Source organism: Scylla paramamosain, chromosome 3, assembly GCF_035594125.1.
Source record: "Scylla paramamosain isolate STU-SP2022 chromosome 3, ASM3559412v1, whole genome shotgun sequence".
NCBI classification, from domain to species: domain Eukaryota; kingdom Metazoa; phylum Arthropoda; class Malacostraca; order Decapoda; family Portunidae; genus Scylla; species Scylla paramamosain.
In genome coordinates, this window is record NC_087153.1 from 35404590 (window position 1) to 35415904 (window position 11315).

At 36.6% G+C, this 11315-nt stretch overlaps 1 protein-coding gene and 1 long non-coding RNA gene across 5 annotated transcripts in view; one reads left to right on the forward strand and one right to left on the reverse strand.

Annotated features, from left to right (window-relative positions):
- LOC135094456 (omega-amidase NIT2-like) overlaps positions 1–6348 on the forward strand; it is a 26125-nt gene extending 19777 nt beyond the window's left edge. For all 3 annotated transcript variants that reach the window (XM_063994574.1, XM_063994556.1, XM_063994563.1), the window contains one exon: positions 173–6348. In XM_063994574.1, coding sequence (XP_063850644.1) covers positions 173–270 — 98 coding nt within the window. In that variant the 3' untranslated portion in view covers positions 271–6348. The remainder of the gene's footprint in view (positions 1–172) is intronic.
- Positions 4493–11314, reverse strand: LOC135094479 (uncharacterized). Of its 2 annotated transcripts, none has more exons than XR_010263837.1 (2): positions 9280–11314; positions 4493–8061 (listed from the first exon to the last, which is right to left on the reverse strand). It is a non-coding gene; the product is annotated as an uncharacterized LOC135094479 (long non-coding RNA). The 2 variants fall into 2 exon arrangements; XR_010263830.1 differs by lacking the exon at positions 9280–11314 and adding an exon at positions 8365–9270.
- Position 11315: the final 1 nt, after the last annotated feature.

Here is an 11315-nt window from a genome sequence, read left to right on the forward strand (position 1 = left end):
TTAGACTAGATATGTACTAAGTTTTCATCAGGGAGTAAGGATTGATGTAATGACATATCAACCCTATAAATGATCCCCTTATAACTTGTCATGATCTGATCTCATTAGACACCTGCTTGTATTTTCAAGAACCTTAAATGATAAAGTTGACTTTATCTTACACACTTTTCAGACATGGATTACGTGACAAAGGTGCGACAGATGATCCCTGTCCAGAAGCAGAAGAGGAGTGACATGTATGACGTGATCTCAAAGCAACTGGAAAATTGAAAGTTGTGTGTGTGGTAAGCATTCACTAACATTTTCAACATCTGCCTGAGTATTTTGTATCTATATATTTTCCTAGTAAGTCAGTATACATGGTATACTCATTAGCTTTACTTTTGGTAGTTTTATAACAAATCCCAAAAATGTTATGGCAAGTATTTGAACTGTAAATATTTAATAGCATGTGCCATAACTGACTATTCCTAGGAATGTGATGTAAGTTTTTTTCTTTATAAAAATTTTATCTAGTGAAATTTTAAGGGAAGGATATCATGAAATTTGCAATATGGCTCCAATTTCCCTGGGATTTTTACACAGTAGAATAATACATTCATATGTTGCATTCTTTCTTGAGTTTGAAAACACAGGATTTTTTTTTTTTTATCCTTTTTTCCTTTTTTTCTTTTTCTTTTTTTTTTTTTTTTCTTTTTTACTTTAATTTTTGTCTCCTTCCTGGAAACTATTCATCAGTTTCATTTATATCACTCAATAAAACAACAACTCCTCTTTTGCTGGCATTGTTTGAGTTGTTGCTACCAAAATGGATTTTTTACATTTTTTAATAGTTTATATGTTTTTTACTTTGATTTATTTAATCAATTCTTTAATTAGTAAACTTGTTTATTTCCTTGTGGCTCATTCATTTATTTGTTTTGAGCTGAAAACATGCTTACCAATTCACCTGTTTGTTGCCTTGTTTTGTAGAATGCTGCAATCAAATTATTAAGAAATCTAACATTTTTTTTTTTTTTTTTTTTTAGGGGACAAAATATTCATGATTAGTGGAAAAAATAATTGCTATTAAAAATATTTTTCATACTGATCTACATATATTGTGTACTAAATTAGATTCCCGACATTTTCAACTTGTATTAACTACTCTAGAGCTCATGGTACCTGGTTCTGTAGTTTTTAAAGGGCATCAGGCACTCAAAGCTGCAGGCATCACAGTAGCCACCCACACTTTTTGGATCTTATTGACTTTTGTGCACTATCCATTGCAAAATTTTGCTTTTCTGCATTTTGGCTTTGCACACAGAATTGTTGAAATAAAAAGAAAAATGCATAGAGCACCTAGAGCCAAAGGTGCAATGATAAAACTTGTCAGTCTCACCCATGCCACTTTGCTGAGGTAGCAGTTACTAAGGAATCATGCCAAGGCACTAATCTGAGACATTTTTCATTATTTCTTGACTATGGCTGGGATGCAAAGAACATGTGCACAGCCTCTGTGGGTGTGGATATTGAAAGATATTGATATGAGTTTACTATTGTTTTCTTCAAGGCTAGTTCCTCTCTGAGAGGAATCTTGTGCAAACACTCCCTTAACCCACCCATTGCCAGCCAAGAGTGACTCCTGACCTGTGCTTAGTGTAACCTGACACACACACACACACACACACACACACACACACACACACACACACACACACACACACACACACACACACACACACACACACACACGCACACACGCACACACGCACACTCTCTCTCTCTCTCTCTCTCTCTCTCTCTCTCTCTCTCTCTCTCTCTCTCTCTCTCTCTCTCTCTCTCTCTCTCTCTCTCTCTCTCTCTCTCTCTCTCTCTCTCTCTCTCTCTCTCTCTCTCTCTCTCTCTCTCTCTCTCTCTCTCTCTCTCTCTGGCCACATCAACTCAGATGTAACAAAATAACAGAAATCATGGTTTTGGGGAACTAAAACCATGAAAATTAGTATAGTAATATTCCATCATTTATCACTATTTTTCTGTTATTTTCAAGTTCTTATAACTATTGTTATGCTATTATACTGTAGTACTATATTATTACTATTACTATTAATTTATTATACTATGCTCTTATGCTATTCCATTACTGTTATATTATACTACTGTATTATAACTATTGTACCAAGTTTTCTAGCATGAGTGAATCAGCTGCTTGAGCATGTGGCAAGGAAAACATGTTCCAGCTGCACCACAATTTTCAGGTCACAATAATAATTTTTATTACAAATTTTTCATTTTTTTGGACATAATATATATGACGATGGCATTGCCTGCAGGTAAACTCCAGACCATATACGTATATATATGGCTGTGGCACTAGGCAAGTTAGTAAAAAAGATTAGTATGTATGTGCAAAATTAGTCTCCTGTTATTCAAGACATGAAAACAAAGAAATCTAAACAAGTATCATAAGTACAGGTTTATGTGATAATGAATTTTAGTCAAATTTAACAGCAGTTGAATTTGAAAAAAAAAAATTGGTTGTGAAAGATTTTGGGATTAAACTCATCATTGTGCAAACCACCAAATGCAATGATGCCGCTGTGTTTGCTTAGGTGATTCAACTGGTGGGTCTCTTTTTTTCATATCTATATCTGAGAAACTAAGCATTGTTGCAAAAATACACATGCATCATCAGAAAGACAAAGCCCAAAGCAACAAAATTGGCTTCTTTTGTACATCATGTTACCCATAGCTTGGTTAATTCTTTTTATGTTTGACATGAATCTCATGCCCTTTTATGATCCAACAATATTCCCATCTTTATCTTCATTCCTTCACATCATTGGGATTAAGGACCACCCTTATGAAGTTCTATGAAGATTACTTGGACCTGTGAAAATAAAGACTGTGAAGTACTGTTGGAACATGTAAAAAGGGCGACAAATTCAATTTGTAACAAGCAGCAGCAGCATCACAGCCTTGATAGAGCACTGAAGGGATTAATTCCAAGATACATTTTTAGTTGTTCTAGTTGATCATTTATAGTTATTGCCATAACTTTAATGTAGAGTTATATGGTGCTGGAGCTTATAGCATAAGTGAACTTATTGCAATTATATAGAAAATATTATGCTTGTGATTAAACTGTCAATGCAATAATAATCTGAATACTATATATATATATATACGAGTATATATATATATATATATATATATATATATATATATATATATATATATATATATATATATATATATATATATATATATATATATATATATATATATACCATGGATGAACTGTTGGCATTTTATTTGTGGTTTATTTGAATTCATGGGCTCAGAATTTATTTTTGGCATCATCCAACTGTCTAATAAACCACTGGGAACAGCTGCACCTTAGTTACTTTGCCTTGATGGTGTGTTACACATATTAGTCAACAGTACAGTACACTTGATTTTGTGTCCAGTCTGACTGAGATCACATTTAATGAATGAAAATTCCTGAATACTGACAGCATCTTTATCACCAGTAGCAAGCTTACTATTAACCATAGGAACCTCATTGTGGTCTTGTTTTGAAGCTTGAGAGTAGTAATACTTGTATATTATGGTATGCTTAACCTTAATTTGCTATTTGAAACTTTGTTCTATACATCATTTCACAGAGAATTCTGCATCTTTTGGTATGTCTCCTCTCTCATTGAGATAAAACAATAATATTTTATTCATTCATATATATATATATATATATATATATATATATATATATATATATATATATATATATATATATATATATATATATATATATATATATATATATATATCTGTATTTTTGGTTTTGAGGCCAGATAACACAAACAAAAAAAGTGATAATCTTCTTTTGACTCTACACCAACAGTCATAGAAATATTTTTACTCAAAATAACAATTTCACATGTTCATGCCTCCCTCACTCCTTCCTGTCTTCATTCCTACTGTAGTGTGTGTGATTTTAAAAGTTTACCAAAAGCCAAAAGCAGTTTGAAATGAGCATGTGTGTATACAATTTCTACTAAGAATAACATGGTCTCTTACCTCTCTTGTAAGTCATTATCGTATGTTGTTGTATTAGCTCTTTTTTAGTGGTAGTTGGTTATTTCCTTAATGAAGAGTATAGAGGCTTTATATATGAAAATGTAAGTTCTGCAAACTTTTATATAGGCTCTTCCCTGACGGAAACAGTAAGTTATTGCACATCTTAACTTGGATTGTAAAAATAAAATGTACCTATACTTTGAAATTGTAGACTATTCAACATCATTATCTCTCATTCAAAACCTATCAGTGTGCATACCCAGGATGTAACTGCTTTGTCAATTTCCATTCATATTTAAGGAAAGTGAGTATGAGTATTATGTTTGAAATTTGTGCAAATCAGATAAAAGATGACTTCCTAATTGAAAAATTTGTGTAGGCACGGTAATTTTGGTTTCCAGTCAGCATCAAAGATGACAAAATCCTCAGTAGGTGTAAACGTCCACATGTCATTCAGCTAGTCCATTAGGTTACATAGGAGAATGGAGCACTGACAATATCTGATATGATAACTCAAGACACACAATGACCTTCGGTACTCTCACACATTAACAGTTTTATGTAAATTTGATAGTTGAGTGACAAGATGTTTTTCGTGCTTGCACTCCAGAGATAACTTTCGCAAGTTAATGTTGCATATCTTTACATATCTCCTGCCAATGGCTACTAAAATGCCCATTACTAGTGATGAAATAGCATTTGTAGTGGCATTGTGCCAAGGAATGAAACTAGTTAAAGAAACAATTAGTATTATTGGAGTTTGAAAGACAACTGTGTACTGGTGGGTACAAGTTTAGAAGTTCAAAGATGGTGGCAAGGCGTCTATCCCAGAGCATAAAAGCAAGGCCTGAGTGATGAAAGTAAGTTGCTCAGCAAACCTTGAACATTATGAAAAGAGAAATAGAATGTAATCCTTGCCCAACAGCAAAGGAACTGGAAAAAAAAAAATGTTCCTAATGATGTGTCTCAAATTTTTGTTACAATCTCTGGCCCTGTGATTGCACTTTTCATCTTTTTTGATACTGACTATATACCTGTAGTGAAAAGAAAGTTGTATGAATCAACATGTATAATTTGTTGGCTGTGATAATATGAGTGATTTTAATGGAGTACAAAGGATCAGAGAGTTTTGAAATAAATTACAATGTTGTCATCATGAAATTCTCTTGCAAGAATTAATTGTAGGAGGTTCATCCACAGCTGGTTCCATCAGCTGATCAGGTCAGGTGCATGAAGGGGATAGGTATTTTCTGATGCAGCATGATAAATCAGTTCTGCTGTTAAGTTCTAATACAAAGGGGCCCTGTGCAACTGTTCAGCTTGAACAGAACGTAGTTATTTGATGCAGACTGAAAAGATGGTATGTGAACACACTCATGTGGCACCATATGTACTAAACAATGAGCAGTGTGGTCAGTGAAGATTTGCTATCATTTCATTAAAAAATCTAGGAGCTCAAATGGATTTTTATTTTTTTAGTGTATATATGTGTCTGAACACCTTTTCTTAGCTATACATTTCTTTGCAGATATTTTGTTCTAATGAACCAGATGGATTATATCTTGATTTAATTACTCCATATACTTCCTGCTCATAAACATGCATCTTCTTTATATTTGTACTTGTTCTGAATGGAATTTTTTTACCACATGCATTTCTCAGATAGTGGTAGTCATCCTTCTAACATAAGCTAAAATTGAGTGTCATGATGTCAAACATCAAGTTTCTACCAACAAAACTGTTTTGCATACTCATGTCCTTGTAAAGTGGATCCCCTACTCTATAGTTCACAATTTCAAATTTATCATTGTGTTGTGCACACTCCTTCCAGTATCCCTATTTCTCAGTGTTCTGGTTGTCATCCCTCTAACATTAAACAAAATTACAAAAATTGATTTAAAATTTGTGTTAATTTTCCTTTGAGAAAGATGCTGTTGTGAACTGGGCATTGCATAATGAGAAACCTTGAGTTAAACAAAAATGTAGCGAGTACAAGTTGGTACTGGTCCCAATGTATGTGTAACGGAAACCTGTCGATAATATTACTTAGATATAGCCCTTATCAAAGATGGATTGATAGAAACACAGCAACCACCAATATAATTTGCTGACATTTATCAAGTATATTTTGACATGACTTCTGAGTTCTGGCATTTCAACATTTACATATTTTGATCTTGCTAATTGATCATTATATTTTCAATTAAAAATTGACAAGTGTTTCATAATCAAGCTTCATTTTCAAAGTTTTGTTATGAATCTACTAGAAATAAAAATGTATAAAAAGTCCTTGCTCACTTTCATTTCCTATTCCTTTTGACAGTAAAAAGATATTTATTGACTAATTTATATATTTATTATTATTATTATTATTATTATTATTATTATTATTATTATTATTATTATTATTTGTTCATTTATCAGTTTATTCATTATTTACTTACTTATGGTAAGAAGTCACATGGCTGATATGTATCATGTAATAGGGTTCATGATTCATAGAATTTGTCTTCACATATTTTTAATTTATTATTTTTTTTTTATGTTCTTGTTCTACGTTAACATTTCCTCTACAATTAATCAATCAAAATGCCATGTATCCTTGACAGAGCAGTGGTGTAGCATGGCAGAAGAGGAAAAAATGGGATGATGGTTACTATAGCAAATTTGGGTAACAAAGACCAGTGCCATGGTCACACAATGTAGCAACTGCTGCTGAATAGCTGGCTCGGCCGAGAAATCCCAACATCATCCCTCGGCTAAGACAAGCAACTCACATTAGCTGTCCACAACCATCCCTACCATGAGGAAGATAGTGATGGATCCATCATAAAGGAAGCACTGACAACACTAGTGCCCAGAATTGTTCAAATAACCCAGGAATTCACAGCAAGTGAGTAAACAATCATGAGAATCCTAAAGACACCCCCGAGTGGTCCTCTCAGCTAAACATATGTCCAATACAGATTAGTTAATTTTGCTGTCTATATAAAACAGAGCAGCAGCAGGTTTGATGCCAGCCACTTTGTCTGTGCAGTATAAATCAGTGTGTGTGACAGTAGATGGGTCCCCTGAAGAGGGAAGGGTTTAGAGAGAAATTTCCTGTTTTACATGAACACTTGCCAATGGGATAAATTATGTAAATAAATTAGTATTTTTTAAATCATTTATAAAGTAATTCATTCAGTTTTTGTATTTGAACAAAAAGAACCGTATGCAATAATATTTTTACCATATGTGAGGGATGGGAGTGCAGTCCTGTGCAGAAGCTGCATCATATTAGTAGAGACATTTGTGGCAAGCTGATTTGAGAGAGATGTTGTCCATTGATGTTTGTTAGTCATGATAGAGCAGTAGTTTATCAATACCATTGGGATCTTACGGAAAGCTCTATTTGCACCTATTCCTCAGCCTGCCTCGATTCTCGTAAGTGACCGGTATTTGCCTAATAATTACTTTATCTACCTCTCTCCAGTAGGAATGTCAACATTCAGCAACACAAGAACCTCCATCTCTCCCAACCTAAACATTCCTTCTTGCTTATTCAAGAACTCTGCCTATATTAAAACTTGTTATTCCTTTAACTTCTCTTCAAATCCATATACATACATATTTTTCCACAATCTTTCTAAATAGGCATAACACTTTATTTATCACACATCACCTGTCTCATGTAGTACCTACATAATATGAAATCTGCTAATGTAGTACATTAGCTCAATGATATGAAAAAAAAAAGTCACCGACTCATTAAACAACTACCACACAATATTCATCACTACTCCGATAGCCGCCCCGCATGTACGCTCCTCTGCGTTCCTGCGCCACGACTGCCACTCCGTTATTCATCTTCCAGCCTTCATTGAGTTAACGTATGTGCTCCGAGGTTCCTTCTTGCGCCAATGTTCTTGTATCTGCCAAGGACATCGGGGCTGTCAGCGCTGAGAGGTTCTGCAGCAGTCACGAGTACGGTAACCAGAGGCTGACCATGACGCATATAACCTGTGAGTTAAATGCATACGTCCGTATGAGCTAAGTAAAAGCTGTGTTGAGTGTCTAAACTGGGAGGAGAGTTTGGTCCTCAAGGATTATAAATATTACATAATCATTTCTAAGAAGCATGGTAAATATGATAAACAAGTTCAATCTCTTATGCTCTCACTCGTCATCTACCTAGTTAAAAATAAACTTCCGTCTAAGTGAATGACAGTAGAAAGTGCCCTAGCCGAGGATACAGGTATCAGTATGTTCAGATCTGGGGCCGTCAGTTTCACGCTAACAGGGAAACACATCATGGCTGAATACCTCTCCTAGTTTACGTCCTATGAACCTGCTTGCTGGATGGTAATACTGAGGCTGGACTGCAATGCGCACCACCACGTGACACAAGACTGTGTGATGACCTGGAAACACATGGGCAGCGCACCTATGGAGGACCGATGAGCGCACGTGCCGTTCCGGAGATAAAATTTACTGTTGTCCCTACTACACTTTGCTCTCAGTTTGGTTGGTGATTTCTTTATTAATGTGTAGCCATGGTTCGATCCAAAGACGTCAGGCGTGATCGTGGTGGGAGTGTACACAATACCCGTCAGCACATGTGGTGCATCAAGAAACTTTTAGGTGTTAGGAAAACAACTACCAATTATATGCCCTTGTTGGAGTCAGGTTTTCCCCTGTTCTCTGCGCTGGTCAAAGAAAAAAACTACGGAATTTCTTTTCACGAATTTGGAAAGAGCTTTAGATGACGATCCGTTGCAACATACCATCCGAGTGACACATATATAACTGTTGGAAATGTGTTAATTTCCGACAGAACAATGATAGGTGCTGGGCATTATCATCAATTTAAGTTAGTTATTTAACTGGCAAGGGTCTGGGCTCGAACAAGGATTCGAAGTTCCAACCTCTTGACCCGAGTTTTTATAGGCCCGCTCCCAGAGCTCATTGAGTGTAGTTAGTACTCTCCAGCGACCATACAAAGTAGTCACTACGTTCCCCGTCACCTACTACTCTAGGTGGACATTCCACCCAAAGTTCCAGGTAAGTATCTTGAATATTCTTATGCATAGGTCTGTCTGCTAATAGGTACTTATCTCCAATAGGTCCGCCCTTCAAGGTAAATTCAAATATAAACAACCTGGCCTTTCCTCCTGTCTATGCTAATTCGTCAAACTGGTCTTTCGAACCGGATCCTTGTTATTGATTCTATGTGCCCACCTTATTTCTGCACGTCGCTCAGGTGCACCGCAGAATGGCAAAAGCCACACATCAACTCCGAATACAATACGTCTGGCAAAGGAGCTGTGGTTTCGGCGCTTCACGCAGTACAAGTCTTGTTTTGGCCCTATCATATTAATCTAGTGTGATACCATCCTCAAAAACCTAAAAGTGAAGGATTTGAAAAAAGCTAAAAAGAATCGGAGAGGGTGTCAGAACTATCGTTCCAACAGCAAAATTAGTGGTGATGAGAATTCTTTAAAATTATAACAGTCCACCGTGATGAGTGGATGAAACGATGAGGATACGAGTCGAGCGGATTCACCATTCCGGAGCAAAGCGATATCAATTCGCTCACCGCTCGACAAGCGGGAAATCAGTTATTTTCAAAACAGTGGCTTCAAAATGTGCCCGCTCTCCGTTCGAGTGTGACTCCAGCAAGCATTCAATTCACAAGCTCCTTCTCAACACTCTACCAACCTGGTGGACACTCCATCCACACTTCTAGCAAGTATTCTATTTAGTTGCAGGCTTGTGCTGATAGGTATTTAGCTATGTGCTTGTGTCCGTCCAATTCAATGGTAAACACACATAACCTGGCATCGGCCATTTATGCAAGTGCGCCATAGGGAGTCTCAGGCAAGTACTGTCGCTTTTAGCAAAGATCTTGAAGCATTATTTTGTTCATGGCGCAAACATGCTTTTTTTTTTTTTTATGTAGGAGGGACACTGGCCAAGGGCAACAAAAATCCAATTAAAAAAAAAAAAAAGCTCACTGAGATTCCACTCCCAGATAAGGGTCCAAAGCGGTAGTCAAAAACTGAAGGATAAGTGTCTTGAAACCTCCCTCTTGAAGGAATTTAAGTCATAGGAAGGTGGAAATACAGAAGCAGGCAGGGAGTTCCAGAGTTTACCAGAGAAAGAGATGAATGATTGAGAATACTGGTTAACTCTTGTATCAGAGAGGTGGACAGAATAGGGGTGAGAAAAGGAAGTCTCGTGCAGCGAGGCCGCGGGAGGGGAGACACGCAGCTAGCATGAAAATAGCAGTAGATGGCTAGAGATGCAACATTGAGGCGATGAGAGAGAGGCAGAAGATAGTCAGAGGAGAGGAGTTGATGAGACGAAAAGCTTTTGATTCCACTCTGTCTAGAAGAGCGGTATGAGTGGAACCCCCCCCAGACATGTGAAGCATACTCCATACATGGACGGATAAGGCTCCTGTACTGAGTTAGTAGCTATTGGGGGGGTGAGAAAAACTGGCAGAGACGTCTCAGAACTTCATAGAACCTGTTTTAGCTAGAGATAAGATGTGAAGTTTCCAGTTTAGATTATAAGTAAAGGACAGACCGATGATGTTCAGTGTATAAGAGGGGGACAGTTGAGTGTCATTGAAGAAGAGGGATAGTTGTCTGGAAGGTTGTGTCGAGTTGATAGATGGAGGGATTGAGTTTTTGAGGCATTGAACAATACCAAGTTTGCTCTGCCCAATCAGAAATTTTAGAAAGATCAGAAGTCAGGCATTCTGTGGCTTCCTTGCGTGAAATGTTTACTTCCTGAAGGGTTGGATGTCTATGAAAAGACGTGGAAAAGTGCAGAGTGGTATCATCAGCGTAGGAGTGGATAGGACAAGAAGTTTGGTTTAGAAGGTCATTGATGAATAATAAGAGAGTGGGTGACAGGACAGAACCCTGAGGAACACCACTGTTAATAGATTTATGAGAATAGTGATTGTCTACCACAGCAGCAATAGAATGATCAGAAAGGAAACTTGAAATGAAGTTACAGAGAGGAGGATAGAAGCCATAGGAGGGTAGTTTGGAAATCAAAGCTTTGTGCCAGACTATCAAAAGCTTTTGACATATCCAAGGCAACAGCAAAAGTTTCACCAAAATCTATAAAAGAGGATGACCAAGACTCAGTAAGGAAAGCCAGATCACCAGTAGAGTGGCCTTGATGGAACCCATACTGGCAATTAGATAGGTTGTGAAGTGATAGATGTTTAAGAATCTTCCTGTTGAGGATAGATTCAAGAA